Below are 20,695 nucleotides of genomic sequence, written 5' to 3' on the forward strand. Positions count from 1 at the left end.
GCCAGTGAAATGGTGGAAACATCTGAAAATCATTTATATGGTTTATTTTAGTTTTCTACAACTACAGGTGTCCAATAATAGCCCCATAGAATTTAAGGGCCTAATGTTTGAGTCAATTTTGACCTGAAAATTCTTCCTGAATGATATAAATAGTGGGAATATTTTCAAAAGCAAATCAGTTTGGAAGGTAGCACAGATGACTACAAGAGAAACTGTAAAATATAACTACTGAATGTTTCACATCAGGAATTAAACTTGGGGCTAACTTTCACAATCTTCCATGATTTTGTTATTTGCAGTACATGAGGTCAGGTTATTTGTTGGTTGTATATTGTCTCTATATCCTTTCACATAGTGCTGTTTTCTTGATTTGTAGCTTAGACTGGAGTCAATCAAAAAGGTTTTACAAAGAAGTGCTCAAAATTCAAGAGGACAACATGCAGCGGGCCAGATCTTCAAAAATTAGAGATCAGATCAATCTCCATAGAGCCATTACTCTCTATAAACTAGGTAAGATAATGATGTATTTGATAAATATGTCCTATTTCTTTGTGTAAATGGTTTTCATAAATTATTAATTTGTTGTCTCAGCCCTTTGTAATTGGATTTTACTATTTACGCATTCATAAATTGCTCACAGCTTTATATATGACCCATGAATTAGAATGGACTCCTACACGATCTGGCATCAGAGTTGGGAGAGAGATACTTCAGAAATTCTCTCTACAGAGAGCTGCCTCATGGTCACAATCTGCATATACGTTGTGATAATTTGCAGTGTAGCAACTTTCAAAGCATAATTATAAATGAAGAACATAATTCAGATGATAATTAACTTAAAAGTAAGACTTTATAGACTGGAAACTTGTTTTGATAAGAGCATGTTAATATTTCTGCAAGTAGAATAAAACTTTGCAGGCTGTAAATAAAACCTGATGCAGAAAAGAAAAAAAAGAGAGAAAAGAAGAAAAAAAGATTATTTAGCATTTGGGCAATAAGCAATCACAGCTTTTGTGAGACTTCAGTCAAAATATTGAAAAATACGCATTCTCCCATCCAAGATAGAGCCAAGGAAGAAATTCTTCTCTGAGATGGTTGTTCATCTTTGGAATTGTATTCAATTAAGATGAGTGTAAGCAGGATCATTGAATGTATTCAAGACTGGTTGTCAGATTTTTGTTCTACAAGGCCGTCAAGGTATGTGTAACAAACAGGAAAGTGAAATTAAGGTCCTAACCAGATCCACTAAGATCTTCTTGATTGGCAAAGGAGGATAGAGGTGGGGTCAATGACCTGCTTCTGGTCCTAAATCTTATGACTTGATTATAATTTTAACATATATTTTTACTGATATTGGCATTTTCAGATTCTGTATTCTTTGAATTTTTAGTTTTATTACAATGCAAACATATCCATTAAAATATTATTAATGTACTCTGCAATAATTGTATCATTTTTCTAAAGAATTAAACAGTTTTGTGAAGCTTATTCAGTTGAAGGATATTTTATCATCCTACTTTTGCAACTTTGCTGTTTTACCTGTAGATTATCTACTTGTGGATAATTAACAGCCAAACTGGTGCTAAAAGATTGCTGCATATGTCTAATTAGGGAAACAATTATTGTTTCATGATTTTAGAGACACTGATGAATTGAATCTTCTCTGATGATTATTACTTTGTTTTAAAAAGTATAAAATCTTCATAAAGAGACTGTTTAAAAATGTTTTTCTTTCTTAGCCATAAAGATACAACGTATGATATTAAAAAAACTAACAAGATAAAAATGCAGTTCATACTATCCAAATTGAAGCTTATCAGTGAACTATAGAGATTTACCGAGCACCTATTGTTTGTACAACATAGTCATGAAATACTACTGTGTCCATAAAAACCAGCATGTTTTATGACCAGGCAAGGGATGAATTGTTTCCTGTTTTTTTAAGGCCCTCTTTGGATGTCTGCCACAAAACATTTTAGTTCTTTTTAGCCTGTAACCAATTGTGAATTAAAATATAGCACTGGTGAGTGAAAGGAAAGAGGAATTTTATTACTTACTAATGCCCCCCCCGAACGAAATTATCAAACACATATAAATATAATTTTTTAAAAGAGTAAATATCTAGTACAGTAGGAAAATAAAGCATATGCAGTTTAAAAGAGTTTTGAAAGACCCTTTGAGTTGTAATATCTGAACCTTAGAGCAACACTGTCTCACTGATGTCTTGTATCCTCAGCAATCTAGAAATTGTTAGAATCCTTGAGTTCTGAGTGAGAGGATGTTTTTCTAAGTTGTTCTATCATTAATGCTGGCTTTTCAGATGTTGAGAAGGAAGTGAAGAGAGCGCCTTTCAGTCCTTGCTGTTACCAATTCATGTACTTTCAGGCCAAAAGTTGTTTTCCTGAAATACAGTTCACATGTGCATTCCCATGGTTATTTTATTTATTCCAAGCTGGACGATCCCAGCTTATTAAGAAATGTGTAAACCAAAAATAGGAGAGGGCAGTTTCTTCATACCAGATTGAGTTTTAGTGTCTTTTGATAAAATGTTAATTTTGGCTTATTCTGTCTTTGTTTATTTGACATTAGTTTCATGACCTTGGTTCAACCTGATCAGATGACCACAACTGACCACTTAAGATCGTATTTCTTCCTTTTTAACTCCATTGTAGTCCATAAGGACTCAGATATTAAAATCAGATGCTGAAAGTTGAAATTGATTGTCCAAATTGTATCAGTATTGTGACAAGCACATGATGGAACACCAGCTTTGTCAGAGTTGGAAGAGAGTGAAGGTGCTGAAATAGGTTTCACATTTTGAATGAAACACATGACTTGTCACTGAAATGTCCCTCTAGTATCCAAAACCATTAATGTTTTCATCATTTACTCATCACGCTACTATCAGCTAAAGTGAGCTGAATTTTGTTACAACAATAGCTGATTCTACGAAAATCAAATTCTGTACAAGCTTAAATGAAGTATTGTTTCTGGATGAAGACATGGAGTTCTAGATATGGTGATTTATATAGGATACAAAGAAAAAAGAAACCTTATGCAATGGAAATCTGCTGTTTGATATTGTGCAATTTTGTATTTCTCTAAATAGGTAAACTATTAAAAAATGATGGCAATTGTCAAGCTCGAAAAGAAACAGCAGAACGTTTACGGCACTCATTTGACTTATTAACTGAACTGCTGGGTCCTAACCATCATTTAACAATGGAGGTGCGAAGGTATGACATGTTTGGATTTCTTCGATATTTAAAAAAGAAAGAAGTATTGTATCTCAGGAGTATCTTTTTTTTTCTCCTAGGTTGCTCAAACATGCAGAGAAACAGGTCTGCAAAGATATGACAGAGTTGATAATAGATAGTCCTAAAATTTCCACCAGTTTTCTAACAAAGAAATATGATCAGGCAGAATCTGATTCGCAGTGTCCTTATGAAAGACTGAAGATCCACTTTAATTCGAAGATTTTAGCTAGCAGCCAAGCTGACAGCCTACAGATGACTGCCAATGCCAACTCTGCACAAACAACACACCCTGTTGACAGTTCAAAAGAAAAGTCACAAGCAGATGTATATTCTGATGATCCTGTTGTACTAGAACAGGATATAATAGATGATAATGCTGATTTAGAAGAGGAATGTCTAACCAATTCAAGATCTGGTTCAAATTTATACATTTCTAAACATGCTTTGCTTCCAAGGCCAATTTTATGGATGGAACAGCCAAAATCTAGTTGCCCAGATATTAAAAGCAAATTATCAACATCTACCAATAAACGGTCCATGCCCAGTTCAATCTGCAAACCATTACCTACCTGCAAAGTCCCTGCATTTGGGCCTAACAGTAATACTTTAGTGCCATCTTTAAGAACCAAAGTAGGGTCAGAAAGACTCAGGATCATCTACCAATCAGCTTGGCATCATCCATCAGGACTGCACCCAGCTCTTAAAAAGCCTTTCTCATCTATAAGACATGTGATTAAAAGGAATCCTGAGATATCTTGGAATGTGTATCGTGCAAAAACACCTAGGTGCAAAGCCATCTGGTAGTAAGTTTGGCTGAGATTTCCATTACTGTGACTTGTTTTGCGTTAAGGTAGGACTGTGCAGTAAGATGCATATTCAAACTGAATGAAGGCATAAAATATTAGACGATGGCTCAACTGATCTCATTCTTGCATTCTCTTTGTTTACCAGTTTGGAGAATAAAGTGGAACCCAAACATTTAAGTAGCGGTGCTCAGTTTTTTAAAGATAGGTATTGAACTAACAAATAAAAGAGAAAAAAAGATAAGCATGATTTCTTTCTTTGATTCTATTTTTGAAATTCAATATAAGGCCCAGTAAAAATGAAGGTTTATTATACTTAAAAACCTGTCAAAACTACTACATTGTAATATCTGTGGATTAGTATTTTTCGATAGCATTGTTACAATTTACTCTCAAGGAACTAAATTGAAGGTTTTAAGGCTGTGGTACACTAGGAGATAACTGTTTAAAAAGTGTTAAGTCCATGCTTTTAATGACAGTCTTATTTCAGTTAACCATATGCCACACAACTCTCATCTCTCAGATTATTTGACAGTTTCTTTGATCTGTACATTCTATAGCCAAACAGGAAGCAGACTAGATATTTTATAATCAATCAGTTCAGAGATGTTATGACACATCTCAGGAGCAGGTGGGACATGAACCCAGGATTCCTGGTTTTTTTTTCTGAATCAATCTGTTCAGAGATTTTAGTAAACACATCTGGAGCATGTGGGACTTGAATATGGGTCCCCTGGTACTCAAGTAGGGACACTACCACCGCACCACAAGAAAACCCTTCCTGGTTCAGATTACTAGTTCCTGATATTAAATACCACCAATTCACACCCAATTAACCCTTAATTAATATACCCATCATCCCCAATTCTTGCATTCCATTAGGTTACATGCATTTCTTAAAAAGATATTAGATTTCCCTTTAGAATTTTCAGATTAATCAATATATATATAGCTAAAACATACAAAGCAACTTGTCCTTTTTCCTGTATGGCCAATAGTTTCTTAGAATTTGCTCCTTTCTTTGTAAAATAATTAGATAGTTGACTGCTATTATTCACCTATTCCAGTTTGGAATTTCTCCATTCTCTACTTTAAACCTGTAATGTCAATTCTCAGTTGTATTCATGAATACATTTTATTGAGTATACCTTATCAGGGAGGTGGTAGTATAATGGTAATGTCACTGGACCAGTAATCCAAAAATCCAGGCTAAACTTCTGGAGTCATGTGTTTGAGTCACACCAAAGCAGATGATGAAATTTGAATTCAGTAAAAATCTGGAATGGGGCCAGTTATGGTGCAGTGGTAATGTCTCTATCTTTGGACGAGGGTTGGGTTCAAATTCCACTCTCGTAATTGGTATGCTGTAACATCTCTGAACAGGTTGATTCAAAAATATCTAAAATGGAAAGCTGGCAGAGTAACAGCAACTGTTGATTGTCGTAAAAATCCATCTGAATCACTAAAAGTGTTTAGGGAAAGGAGTCTAACATCATTACCTGGTCTGGCCTACATGTGACTCCATTGTGGTTGACTCTCAACAGCCTCTGGACAATTAGGGATTAGCAACAAATGCTGGCTAGCCAGCAATGCCCTAAACAAATAAAAAGTAAACATAGGGTTAATGATGCCAATTCCCCTTTGTGGATTTTTTTCCAATACTTAGTTTGGGAAACATTTTTCTTAGCAGAGAGCAATATTTACTTCCCTTTCTCACAAGCAAGATTATAAAACCTCCCACCTCTAGTTTGTTAAGTTTTGCAATTAGACATTGGAAAGTCTGAAGCCAATGTCTTCAGCCCCTGCCACAAACCTGTTCTAATCTTTATTTTATCACTGTTTGTGATTGTTGGAAATGAAATTACATGATCTTCAACATTGACTAAAATACATCCTACTCCCCAGATGCTGTTGCAGATTGAACAAGACTTTTCTGGTGTGAACCTGACTGGTCACCATTTTGGCGTCCTATTTGACCTTTAACTTTAACTTCCAATCTTCTTAGAGTCATAGAGACATACAGCACGGAAACAGACTCTTCGGTCTAACTCATCCATGCCAACCAGATATCCTAACCCAACCTAGTCCCATTTGCCAGCACCTGGCCCATATCCCTGTAAATCCTTCCTATTCATATACCCATCCAGACCCCTTTTAAATATTGCAATTGTACCAGCCTCTGCCACTTCCTCTGGCAGCCTATTCCATACATGCACCACTCTCTGCATGAACAAGTTGCCCCTTAAGTCCCTTTTATATCTTTCCTTTCTTACCCTGAACCTATGCCCTCTAGTTTTGGTCTCCCCCACCCCAGGGAGGTCTGTTTACCCTATCCATGCCCCTCATGATTTTATAAACTTCTGACAGGTCACTGCTCAGCCTCCAACACTCCAGGGAGAACAGCTCTAGCCTATTCCATCCCCCCCACAGCTCAAATCCTCCAACCCTGGCAACATCCTTGTAAATCTTTTCTGAACCCTTTCAAGTTTCACAACATCTTTTTGATAGGAAGGAGACCAGAATTGCCCACAATATTCCAAAAGTAGCCTAACCAATGTCCTGTACAGCCACAACATGACCTCCCAACTCCTGTACTCAATACTCTGACCAATAAAGGTGAGCATAGCAAACACCTTCTTCACTATCCTATCTACCTACGACTCTACTTTTCTCTTGATTGGCAAAATCTCCCATTCCTGCAGTGATTTCTGTCTCTGCCTCTACTTTAACCCATCCAACACTGAAATTCTCAATGCTTACCTTTGACCCTCCAACACAACCACTCCAGTGGTTCCAATATGCATAAACCTTGGGTCATACAAAACTCTGAAGTCTGTATCTTAAGACAGACTCAGTGCCATTAATACTTCACCCGAGATGTTCACTGACCTTTGACCTTGATTTATCCATGTTTCCAAATCATTCTGTTGCTATGCCAGCCTCCTCCCTCCCTGTCAAATCCCCAGCAAACTCTTTAATTGCCAGTTGTACAGCTCTCTGAGAATTAAGTGTTCCTTCAATTGTGCACTCTTGTGCATCCCAATTTCCCTGGCCCTCCCATGGGTATCTATGCTTCTAACTATCTCGGCTGTGAGCTCTAGAATATCTCCATGAAACCTCTCCAGCTTGCTTTCCTCCTTTAAGAATAATAATAACATATTGATAATAGTGCTGAACAAGTAATCTAAAAGCCCTGACTACTTTGAGAACACAGGTTCAACTTTGATCACTACAACCTGTTCCTTCAGCTATTTGCAACAGGCAGAGACTTTATTATATCCGACCTGCTCGTGCTTGCAAAATCTAGAAGTCAGCCTCCAACATTAAACATGATTAGCCTCTTGACAAACAATCCTGATTGTGCCAAGAGTTATACTAACAACCAATCTGACACTACCAGTTAGGCTCACGGTATTGTTCACTTATATGTGTTAGAAGCCAAATAGCAAACACTGCACCTTGTTTACTGAACAAACTTTAGGTGGACAGCCATTCTCTTGTACATTTCCCATGGCAATGCAATGACAATTCCATGTTGAGTTGCTGCTTTTGAATTTAAACAAAAGCTTACTGAGTAACTGTATCCTGGTGCAGGTGGGCTTCGGCAGGTCGGTGTGGACTTGTTGGACCGAAGGGCCTGTTTCTACAATGTAAGTAAAACGTAAGTAATCAGAGTCAACTTACCAATGCATCAGCATTCTCTACTCATTCAATATACATTCTTGTTCCCTTCAAAATTTGTTATTTTTGTGATTCTGTCCTGATGAGCATGAAATGAAAAGCTTCAACAGCATGTCTCTTTTTTCAGTAATATTCAATTTAAATTCAGTGAATTAACAAATCTGGAATTAAAAGCTGGTCTTACTAATAGCAATCGTGAAACTACTGTTCCGACTTAATGAAGCAGCACCTTTGAAATTCAGCCCTGCTATTCCTGGAGTTGTCACAAAAGGTAAAGATTATCTAAAGTATGCAAAGTTCACCAATTTACCTGACTGTCAGATATAGGTCGATAGAAAACACAGAAATGTCCTACTCCCAATCGTATGTTTCGAAGCCCCTAACCTGGCTATTTCAGTTCACCGACAACACTGGCATTTACCTAACAATGTGGAAATTACCCAGGCATGTCCTATCCACAAGAAGCTCATGATCATCAGCAAAGTGATGAAAGGTGCAATTAACAGTACTATCAAGTGGCATTTATACAATAACAACCTATTCATTCTGTCAAGACCACTCAATTCCAGAACACTTTCCAAATCTAAACACAAAAGCACTGAATTGAGAAGGTGAAGTGAAAGTGACTACCTTTAACATCAAGCAGCATTTGACCGCAAATATGGCATTGAGAAACCCTGGCAAAATGGACGTCAATGGGGCTTGGAGAAGAACAGTCCACTGGCTGGAGTCATATCTAGTTAAAAAGAAAGATGTTTGTGGTTGGTGGAGGCCAAGCATCTCAAAATGAGAACGCTACTACAGGAATTCCACAGGATATGTCCTTGGTTCTACACAGGTCCCACTGTCATAAGATAAGTAGTGCGGATGTTAGTTAGTTGATTGCCGAACATTTCAGTATCCTTCCCGAAGCTAGAGATACTGATACAGCCTCTTGTTAAGCACTAGAGGTTAAAAGATTGTTCACAGTCCAGACATATATTTTTCTGGTCAGCATTTTATGTCTACTCATTCTACAAAACTACAACAATACTGATTATTTGTTCCCCATTTACAACCAATCAAATTGTCACCCAGTTATCCTTTAATTAACAAACAACCTAGTTCCACTTCATCTCAGGCCTCCTGACAGACCTGAATGGTAACATATTGTCCTTTTAAAATATATATATATATATAAACAATAATGCTAAAAACAAGTAACACAAAAGATATAAAATGTCAATACATTGTGAAGAATTACAACACATTCCTCCATTTTATGCTGTTTGATTTCCAAATATCTTTATTTCCAATATTTTCTTAGTATTTATTCCTTTCTTCATAGAAAAATTAGATAATTGACTGCTGTTATCCATCCATTTCAATTTGGAGATTCCTCAGTTCTCCAACATCTAATCTTAAACTGCATTTTTGATTCTTCATTTTTCTCTTATTCTTGTATTTTGCTGAGATTTATTTTTCATTCATTCATGGGATGTGGTCATTACTGGCTGGCCAGCAACTATTGCCTATTTCTAGTTGTCCTTGAGAAAGTGGTGGTGAGCTGCTTTCTTGAACCATTGCAGTTCATCTGCTGTGGTTGACTCAAAATGCCGTTGGGGGGATTTCTAAGATTTTGACCCAGTGACAGTAAAGGACAGGTGATATATTTTCAAGTCAGGATGGTGAGTGGCTTAGAGGTATGTACTTCTGAGGCTGTATAGCCTGTGGTCAGACTGCATTTGAATATTGAAAGCAGTTTTGAGCCTGTTATCTAAGGAAGGATGTGTTAGTGTTGGAAGGGGTCCACAGGAGTTCACAAAAATGATCGAGGGATAAAGGGCTTGTCGTAAGAGGAGGATATGAGGACTCTGGGTCTGTATTTGCTGAGGTTTAGAAGGATGAGAGGCAATCTGATTGCAACTTACAGAATAGATAGCATGGATGTGGAGAAAATGTTTTTGATATTAAGAGAGACTAGGACCTGAGGGCACAGCCCCAGAGGGATGGGACAACCCTTTTGAATGAGATGAGGAGGAAGTTCTTCAGCCAGTGGATGGTGAACCTGGGGTACTCATTGCCACAGAAGGCTGTGGAGGCCAAGTCACTGAGTGTCTTTAAGACAGAGATAGATAGGTTTTCAATTAGTGAGGGGATCAAGGGTTACTGGGAGAAGGCAGGACAATGAGGTTGAGAAACATATCAGCGATGATTGAATGGCAGAGCAAACTGAATGGGCCAAATGGCCAAATTCTGTTCCTATATCTTATGGTCTTGTGAAGTTTTCCCGGTTGCCGGGATGCTATGGAGGGCTCAGCATCTCCACACAATGGCTCACAGCCTACTCCAGTCACTTTAAGCATTTTCTCCTTATATCTTCTCAACAGATCAATCAATGTCAGCCAAGTGCCATCGGTCTTGGCCCTTACAGCTTTATTGTGGGCCATTTTTTCCTGCAATGAGACAAAAGAAGGTTTTGAATGAGATAAAGCTGGTGGAAGAGCTATTTGTGGTCCTACAGTTGCAGGAAAGTTGGTGAGGTTCTGTGCGAGTGAATAGGAAACACAAAGGGCAGAAAGCTTTAGTAGTTTGGGGGAAAATCAACTGCACAACAGCCATTGAGGGGGGAACATGCTGCATGCAACAATGAGAGTGATAAACCATGTGCTTTGGTGGCAGGTGAATGCAGTACTAGAGATAAAGTTAGTGTGAAATAGCAGAGAGAAGATGGTGGCATTTACTCTAGCCAAATGCAGAAGGTCATTAAACCTTTTGTGCTATTACTACGTCTTCCTCCAGAACATGGACACCACTATGACTTAGGTGCTTGCTTCAGGTCAGATTGTCTGTTCCTGATGTTGTGGCTTCATCTGGTGTACCTGGGGAAAGAAGATGGTCTCCTTTCCACCATTCTGTTCACCAGGACCTCCAGGTGCCCTGGATGAAGTATGATGCCAATTAGGCTTTCTCAGCCATGTTGTTTGGACTTGTATCGAATCACAAAAAGGACAATTCCTGGCTTGCAGTGTTTGAATTGGTGCACAACCCAACATCACAAATGTGGAGGAACAGAGGGATCTGGGTGTGCAAGTACATAGATCCCTCAAAGTTGCCACCCAAATGGATAGGGTTGTTAATAAAGCATATGGTATTTTGGCTTTGATTAACAGGGGTATCGAGTTTAAGAGCCGCAAGGTTTTGTTGCAGCTCTACAAGTCCCTGGTGAGACCACACTTGGAATATTGTGTCCAGTTCTGGTTGCCCTACTATAGGAAAGATACAGAGGCTTTGGAGAGGGTGCAAAGAAGGTTTACCAGGATGCTGCCTGGACTGGAGGGCTTGCCTCATGAAGAACGGTTGAATAAGCTCAGACTTTTCTTTCTGGAGAGTAGGAGGAAGAGAGGAGACCTGATCGAGGTGTACAAAATAATGAGAGGAATAGATAGAGTCAATAGCCAGAGACTTTTCCCCAGGACAGGATTGACTGGTACAAGAAGTCATAGTTTGAAGATATTAGGTGGAAGGTATAAAGGAGACATCAGAGGTAGGTTCTTTATGCAGAGAGTTGTGAATGCATGGAATGCGTTGCCAGCTGTGGTGGTGGAAGCGAAGTCATTGGGGACATTTAAGCGACTGCTGGACATGCACATGGATAGCAGTGAGTTCAGGGGTACGTAGGTTAAGTTACTATATTTTACATTAGAATTAAGTCTCAGCACAACATCGTGGGCCAAAAGGCCTGTTCTGCCCTGTACCTTTCTATCTATCTAAATGTAGTGTGAATGTTGAAAGACCCAGCTTCTGCTGACCACACAAGAGGGGCACCATTGTGGCTGAAATAACTCCACAGAGGCTGGTATCCTGTTACCCAGTCACACTTTATTTACAGGTAGAGAGTCCTTGACACTGATCCAGCTCCCTCAGAGGCAGCTTTCAGAGTGAGCAGAACCTCTGACACTCCTGTTTATTTTTTTTTATCCCATGGTGTGTGTGTGCAGGTGTGAGACACAGTGAAAGACACAAAGTGCACGAATCTTTATTCAAATTCCACCACCAGGAAGATAGGAAAACACCCGAGTGGCTAGTGACAAACACTGCCCTTCACATCAAAGGGCAGTGCTGTGTGATCAAAACAGTGAAGGGGAGGGTAGGGACTAAATCAAAATAGAGTTGGAGGGAGAAATAATGCACTCCACTCTCTGCGGCGCCCACCTCTCCCTGAACAACTCCAGGGTGTTGGGGGACACTGCGTGCTCCTTCTCCAAGGACACCCGGGCCCTAACGTAACCGCGGAAGAGGGGCAGGCAGTCGACACTCCTGTTTATCTTTTTTTAATAGAGTTGGAGGGAGAAATGATGCACTCCACTCCCCGCGGCGCCCACCTCAACACTCCTGTTTATTTTTTTTTCCTCTTTGTTTTTTTTCTTTTTTTTTAAATTTCACCCCCACACTACCACCTAAGTGCGGTAGTGCTTATTTTTTCCCCAGCACCCATAGTGTGTGTGTGTGCAGGTGTGAGACACAGTGAAAGACACAAAGTGCACGAATCTTTATTCAAATTCCACCACCAGGAAGATAGGATAACACCCGGGTGGCCAGTGACAAACACTGCCCTTCACATCAAAGGGCAGTGCTGTGTGATCAAAAACAGTGAAGGGGAGGGTAGGGACTAAATCAAAATGGAGTTGGAGGGAGAAATAATGCACTCCACTCTCTGCGGCGCCCACCTCTCCCTGAACAACTCCAGGGTGTTGGTGGACACCGCGTGCTCCTTCTCCAAGGACATCCGGGCCCTAACGTAACCGCGGAAGAGGGGCAGGCAGTCGACACTCCTGTTTATTTATTTTTTCTTTTTTTCTTTCTTTTTTCTTTTTTTTTTCCTTTTTCTTTTTTCCCCCACACTACCACCTAATTGCGGTAGTGCTTATTTTATCTCCAGCACCCATGGTGTGTGTGTGCAGGTGTGAGACACAGTGAAAGACACAAAGTACACGAATCTTTATTCAAATTCCACCACCAGGAAGATAGGAAAACACCCGGGTGGCCAGTGACAAACACTGCCCTTCAAATCAAAGGGCAGTGCTGTGTGATCAAAAACAGTGAAGGGAAGGGTAGGGACTAAATCAAAATAGAGTTGGAGGGAGAAATAATGCACTCCACTCTCTGCAGCGCCCACCTCTCCCTGAACAACTCCAGGGTGTTGGTGGACACCGTGTGCTCCTTCTCCAAGGACACCCGGGCCCTAACGTAACCGCGAAAGAGGGGCAGGCAGTCGACACTCTTGTTTATTTTTTTTCTTTTTTTATCTTTTTTTTTTCATTTTTTTTTTCTTTTTTTTTTAAGGGCAGTGCGGTGTGATCAAAACAGTGAGACACTCCTGTTTATATCTGTCAGCCAGGGCTCCCTGATTGGACCCCTAATTATGGAACTCATATTGTATGAGGTCCACCTGGCTGACCTCGTTACAGTCACTACAGGTGCATAATTAATGAGATGGGTAGCATAGAATTGTTTGAGAAAAGTTGCCAGGGCTCACAGAGGGAAACCTTCTATGAAACCAAGCCAACATATGGGAAATATTAGTCAATTGTATTCAAATTATTAAAGTACATTCATTGCAGCTTACTGGCAAAGATTACATATTGACAGAGCCAGGTAGACTGATGGAAAATGATGACACATTATGCATTTCATACACATATGCTGGATCTTTATGAACAACAGATGTTGACAAATAATGGGCTAACTAGGAGTGGACAAATTAATAGTGAAGTTTAGGATAAGGCCACTTACTCCAAAGATTCACCACCAGATTGAGCAGCACTTGGTTGGCAATATATGTGAAAGGACCTAGTGTGTGAAAGGACCTAGTGTGTGGAAGGACACGACAATGGGAAGGGCAGGAATGGCTACAGGGATTACAAAAACTGCCTGAATGTGCAAGAAAAAGGGCAGAATATCAAGTGTGTGGATTGGAAACAGGAAGTAAAAGCCAGAATATGTAGTTTAAGCTCGGTATGCTGAACTTAGCTCAAGAAAAAGATCAAAAACTTCTGAAAGGACATTTGATGGCAGGGGAAATAGCTGGAATCATAGTGGTCCAAATAGGGCTATGAGACCCAGTAGGGGGCGTAGTTTAACAAAAGCAAGGACCAAAGGACAGGCAAAGAATGTAGAAGAAGTAGAACTCCTTGTGATAGCCCTTATGGCTGCTGACACGCCGGATGGGAAATTGGTGGAGAAAGGAGAACAGAAAGAGTGTGATAGGTGGAGAGAATGTGGGTATACATGGAGGGGCCAGATAAAAGACAACTCGCATTGTCCCATTGGTGGATATGTAAGAGAAATACTTCCTAACAGTGAGTTTAAAGTTAAGGTGAGAGTTGTAGTTCAGGAATTTCAGGAACAACTGGGTGATGAGCGAATGAGAGAAAACTCTCCAAACAGTCAGAAAAGTGACTTTGAAGACTTTCCTAATACTTTATTGGCGACACACTCACGGCTGTGTATCCATTGATGTCAAAAGCACCATTTTCGTAAGTTTTATTGAGAAGTACTTTTAAATCCTCCACAAGAAACTGGAGATACAGAAAGGAAATTGAGGTTAAATCAGTCGCTTTACAGCCTAAATGATGCACTCAGGTTGTGGTATTTTCTAGTTCTTTAGCCCTACTAAAAGTAATAGTAATAGGCTAAAAGCAAATCCAGCAACATTTTATTGCATCTGTGAAGAAAACCCAGGATGGTGACAGTGTGGCAGCCATGTTGCAATGCTTGAGGAAGCAAGGTTTCAGTAACAAATATAAGCTCTAGCAACCAACTATCACATTTCTAGGACACACCATTTATGAATCAGGTATCACAGCTGATCCTCAAAAAAACCAAAGCAATCAAATAATTCCTGCCATCACAAAGCTTCAGTGTGTTATGAGGGAGTGAATCAAATAGGATTTTAAAAATTTAATTTGACACATTTAAATGAACCACTGTGGCAATTATTTAGATAAAAGCAAACATGGTGGTGGGGAAAAATCAACAAATTTCTTCTGAAAACATAAAAGAGATGTTAATTTCACCAGACATACTGACTCATTATCTTATAAAATGACCAACAATTGATTGTGCAAATACATCATTACATCCAATAGGAGCCATATTTAATTAAATTCAATGAGATGGCAAACACAGACTCATGTATTATGTGTGCACTGTTAATAGAATTAATAGAATCCAAGCTGACTGGTGGGATAGAAACCAGATACATAACATTTCTTTGTGAAGAGTATTATTGACTTGTTCAATCTGACAACTCAACTATCCCACTCAAAGAGAACTCTTGGGGTACAGTGGTAGTGTCCTTCCCTCTGGTCCAGAAGGTTCAAACTCCGCCTACTCTGGAGATGTGCCATAATGTTGGAATAAGTTGACTAAAAATAATTTACCACTCTCTAGCTGTATTTATAGTGCTCAAAGACAGTTAATATATACCATCTATTTCTCTTAACAATGATATTAACAAATCTTAACAATGTAATTGACCACACTTCACACTAAGGTATGTAATAATTGAAAAAAAAGTATTAACAGTTACAACCAAATATTCCAAGGAAAACAACAAATAAAAAAACCTTAAAATCTACATATTTTAACAAGCATTTGGTCAATTTTCTAGTGCCCACTTCTTCGGATTTCCTGCTGACCCAACCAGTAGAGTTCCGCTGATACACTTATTCAAATGGCTCAACTGGTCCTCATCTTCAACAGTTTGCCCTTCGAATCCTCCCACTTCCTCCAGACCAAAGGGCATTTGCATGAGCCCTAGTTCCGCCTGCCTCTTTGTCAGGTATGTGGAACAGTCCATCTTCCCGCAACTACACCTGCACCATTATCCACCTTTTCCTCCGCTACATCGATGACTGTATCGGCACCACCTCATGCTCCCATGAGGAGGTTGAACAGTTTACCAACTTCACTAATACCTTCCACCCTGACCTCAAGTTTATGTGAATCATCTTGGACACCTCCCTCCCCTTCCTGGACCTCTCCATCTCCATTTCCAGTGACCGCCTCAACATGGGTATCTCCTTAAAATCCACTGACTCCCACAGCTACTTAGACGACACCTCCTCCACCCTACCTCCTGTAAAAATGTTATCCTTTACTCCCAATTCCTCCACCTCCGCCACATCTGCTCCTACGAGGACCAATTCCACCATAGAATATCCCAGATGGACTCCTTTTTCAAGGGCCGCAATTTCCCCTCCCAGGTGGTCAACGATGCCCTTCAACGCATCTCCTCAACTTCCCGCACCTCTCCCCTTGGACCCCAGTCCTCCAATTGCAACAGGACAGAACCCTCCTGGTACTCACCTTCCACCCCATCAACCTCTGGATACAACGCATCATCCTCCGCCATTTCTGCCACCTACAAACAGATCATAGCACCAGGGATATATATTCCCTCCTCACCCCTATCTGCATTCCGCAGAGACCATTCCCTCCACGACTTCCTTGTTAGGTCCATCCCCCCACCAATCCACACTCCACTACCAGCACTTTCCTCTGCCACTGCAGAAGTGCAAAACCTGCACCCACACATCCTCCCTCACCTCCGTCCAGGGCCCCAAAGGATCCTTCCACATCTGACAGAGATTTACCTGCACTTCCACACGTCATTTACTGTGTCCATTACTCTCGATGTGGTCTCCTCTACATTGGAGAGACAGGTCACCAACTTGCAGAACGTTTCAGAGAACATCTCTGGGATACACGCACTAAACAACCCCACTGCCCTGTGCCCTAACACTTCAACTCCCCCTCCCACTTCGCCAAGGACATGCAAGTCCTGGGCTTTCTCCACCACCAAACTCTAGTTACCCAATGCCTTGAGGAAGAACACCTCATTTTCTGTCTTATGACCCAATAACTGTACAGTATATACGTCGTTTTCACCAGTCCTCTAACTTCCCCTCCCCCCATCTTATCCCAGATCTAAACTTCCAACTCGGCACCACCGTCTTGAACTGTCCTACCTGTCCATCTACCTTCCCACTCATCCTCTCCACCCTTTGCTCTGACCTACCACCATCACTTATCACATTCCCAGCTACCTTACCCCAGCCCCACATTCCCACCCCCACCTCCATTTGTCTATCAGCTCCCTTGGGCTGCCCCCTCATTCCTGATGAAGAGCTCATGCTCGAAACGTAGACTCTCCTGCTCCTTGGATGCTGCCTGCCCGGCTGTGCTTTTCCAGCACCACATCTTTTGACTTCTTTGGATTTGTGTCAATTTTTGTTTGATGGCTGTGTGTGCACTCCATCCATATCATGGAAACATAGAATCCCTATGTGGAGATTTGGAAACAGGCCATTTGGCCCAACAAGCCCACACTGACCCTCAGAAGAGTATTCCACTCAGACCATTCCCCTACTTTATTACTTTACATTTCCTCTTATTAATGCACCTAATCTCGGCATCCCTGAACAGTGTGGGCAATTTAGCATGGCCAATTTACTTAACCTGCACATCTATGGACTGTGGGAGGAACCAGAGCACCTGGAGGAAACCCACGCAGACTTGGGGAGAATAGAAAAACTCCAATTCCAAAGCTGGAATCAAACCCAGGTCCCTGCCGCTGTGAGGCAGCAGTGCTAACCATTGAGCCACCATGCCGTTTAGTAAGTATGTGAGTCCTTTAGAGGCTTATATGGTCAAATGTGTGAGAGACCAGCCACTTTCTGATTTAACAAGAATCTTGTATATTAAACAAGATTTAGTTTAATGCATATCTGCAACTATTCATAGGCTTTAAGAATATGTTTTACATTATTACAAAGACTTATGGGAGGACCTATTCTTGTTTGATTTGATTTATTGTTGTCACTTGTACCTAAGTACAGTAAAACATTTTGTTTTGCATGCAGTACAGGCAGATCATACAACACAAAGTGCATTGAGTAATGGAACAGAGTGAGGAATACAATGTTATGGCTGCAGAGAAGGTGCACAGCAAGTGAGATGAGCATTAAATTTAAAATTTGAGAGGTCCATTCAGAAGTTTGATAACAGTGGGGGAAAATCTGTTCTTGAATCTATTCATATGTGTATACAAACCTTTATATCTTCTGCCCACAGAAGAGTGTGGAAGAGAGTATAACTGGGGTGGGAGGGATCTTTGATTTAGTTGGAGGCTTAAATTATTGTTAAAGGTTTTTAGTACCTCTTCAAATGTGTTTATTGCCTTTTAATCCTTGTCAAACAATATATGCTATACTCCTAATTGTATACGGAAATGTATTTTCCTGTAAATCTTCTGACTTAGTATTCAGTTTAGAAGCTATTCTATATCTCCAGAACAATTTTAAGCTCTATCTGGCCCACCTCTAAAACTAAATCTTCCTGTAAATACTGTTTCTGATGCCAATCCTTATTCATGTGATTAAATATTTGACCTTATTTGAAGATTTTTGTTTTGCTATAATGCTGGTTCTCTAAAGCATTGCGGCTGTTCCGGAGGGTTTTCCCGCTCATTGCAGTTTTAATGGAAGATTCCTGCACTTTTGTGACTGCAATGGAGGATCTCCCATCTTTTGTGGATAAAATAGGATCTTCTAGAAAATCTTCCAAATCAGAATTGTTTGCTTCTTTAAATTGCCCAGGCCAATTGACTTTAAGAGATCGGTTTCATGATTTTGCTGGCTTTCCACTCCAGAATTATGTAAGATTCACCCTTGGCCAAACTCATTCTGTTTCTGTTTAGTATCCATTTGGTGTCTAATCTGAGCTGCAACTTATTTTCAAAATTCTTTCTGTCTGAGTTACAGTGGCGTTTAAAGTTTCATCTTTGAACCAAAGATTTGACCAATTTTCAATATTTAATTGCTCACCAGCTGAACTCCTGACTTGGGACTATTCCTGCAGATTCAGCACTGTTGCAATATCACTGTGTTTGAGCTGCACATTTCTGTTGTTTCAGTGTGTCTCTTATCAGGTATGAAAATGTTTTCTTTCATTGTTTGAAGTATTCATAAGAATACTTCGGTTTTAAACAAAACAGAATTTATTTATATATGAACAAAAGAGAACAAAATATTGTATAACATAACTTATCTGAAAACCAATCGACTCCATCACAACTTAATGATGCTGTTCCAAATTTTTGCAACATCCCATACACATTGCCTTGGCAAAAAAGGTAAAATCAAACATAGGTTCTTACAGAACAGATGTCAGGGAGGGAGGGGGGATCAGCATGGAGCTGTTTCTTTGGGTCCCCAGCAGTTTCTCTGGATTCCCAGCTAAAACTTGACCAGCAACTGCAAACAAAAACAGCTTGCTAAAACCAAAACAAAGCAAACCCTGAACTGGGAGACCTAGCCACTCCCCTTTTATTGTACAAGTGTTTTTTTTAAGTCTTGAAAGCCGTTTTTTCTGAGGCAGTACCTGTTAGTTATAATGAAATTGGCCTTAAAACCAATGCAAACCAGACACATTGGAACTTATGCATTTACGATCCCTCTTGAAACAAAAGGACAGAATAATCTTGTCAAAGTAGCAGCTTGTCACACTGTTTATAATCAAATATATTCTAAGACAATTCCTTTCCTCATAATCACAAACTATATGGTTTATTTTGTTTTAACTATGCACATTTCGTTCACGTGTTGAATGTGTAGTGTTTAGAACCAGCTGTATCTCATTGACTACAAGATCCTTGATTGGAATTGTTTACCCAGGCCAATCAGGAAGCCCTTTTTGACCAACATAAACAGGGGTAGATAAAATAAGCACTACCGCACTTAGGCGGTAGTGTGGGGGTTAAAAAAAAGGAAAAAAAAAGAGGGAAAAAAAATTAAACAGGAGATTTGACCAATTTGCCACCGGGCGGTGGGGATCCCCAGTGGAGGGCTCTCTACGCAGGAGTCCCCCCCCTTTCTCTCGGGGATCTGGGGTGGAGGGTCAAGAAAAAACCAGCAGGGGTCCCTCTTCCGCAGGCCTGGGTGTCCCTGGAGAAGGAGCACGCGGTGACCACCAACACTCTCGAGACTTTCAGGGAGAGGTGGACACTCTGGGATGCGGAGTGTTTTATTTCCTCCTCTGACTCTATTTTTGATTTAATCCCTGTCCTCCCCTTCACTTTTTTGATCACTTAGCATTATCCTTTGTTGAAAAGGGCACTGCTTGTCACTAGCCACTCTGGTGTTTCTTTTCTTCCTGATGGTGGATTGGGAATAAAGATTTATGTACTCATTCATCACTGTGTCCTACACTTGCACATACGTGACATGGGGATTTAATAAGCACTACCGCTATTAGTAGTGTGGGTTTTTAAAAAAAATATAAACAGGGGATTCAGCATATCCTCAGTTCAGAGACTGACTCTGAGCTGACCAGCCACAAGTAAAGGGTGACTTGGTGCTGGGATGTTGGCCTCTGTGCAGTTATTTCAGTGGTAATCTTGGGACAAGTTATGCATTCCCTAGTTCTACTTGATCCTTGAACCTTTCCATGGTGTAAATGTGGAGAATGTAACCTAAGAACATTATACATCATTTATTTTGCACAACAATTCGGCTGCAAATAAGTATCACTATTTTATTAAAAATAAATAAAACTTTTCTTGCTGACGTTAGGAGGAACAGTTTGCCAAAATAGCTTGTAATTTGAGACATTTTAGGTTGGGTTGACTGACAGGTACAGCAATCAACCATGGTATACACACCACAGATGTTGCACCCTGATCCGACTGCTTGGAATTTTAACCTATTTTAGTGAGCAAATGGAAAATATACCCTCTTCTAGCAAGCTTGGATTTTCTTTAATCATGTTAATTGGGTTCCAATTACATCATTAAGCCTGGAACAAAATTTTAATAGGTCCTTTGAGACTGATGTAATTTTAACAGCAGGTGAAGAATTTAGGAAGAGGACTCAATCCAGAAGAGACTCAAATATGCTTTTAATTAATTAA

The 20,695-nt window shown here is 40.0% G+C and overlaps 1 protein-coding gene across 1 annotated transcript in view; it reads left to right on the forward strand.

The window, feature by feature from the left end:
- Positions 1-4,282, forward strand: part of ttc41 (tetratricopeptide repeat domain 41) — a gene marked incomplete at its 5' end in the record, with an annotated part of 63,647 nt that extends 59,365 nt beyond the window's left edge. Inside the window, 3 exons of the mRNA XM_087997551.1 lie at positions 377-510; positions 3,110-3,236; positions 3,317-4,282. Of these exons, the coding sequence (XP_087853677.1) occupies positions 377-510; positions 3,110-3,236; positions 3,317-4,061 (1,006 nt within the window). The remainder of the gene's footprint in view (positions 1-376; positions 511-3,109; positions 3,237-3,316) is intronic.
- Between the last annotated feature and the right edge of the window lie 16,413 nt (positions 4,283-20,695).

Source organism: Chiloscyllium plagiosum, unplaced genomic scaffold, assembly GCF_037043375.1.
Source record: "Chiloscyllium plagiosum isolate Xiang-an unplaced genomic scaffold, Cpla_swu_hap1 HiC_scaffold_19, whole genome shotgun sequence".
Taxonomy (NCBI): Eukaryota; Metazoa; Chordata; class Chondrichthyes; order Orectolobiformes; family Hemiscylliidae; genus Chiloscyllium; species Chiloscyllium plagiosum.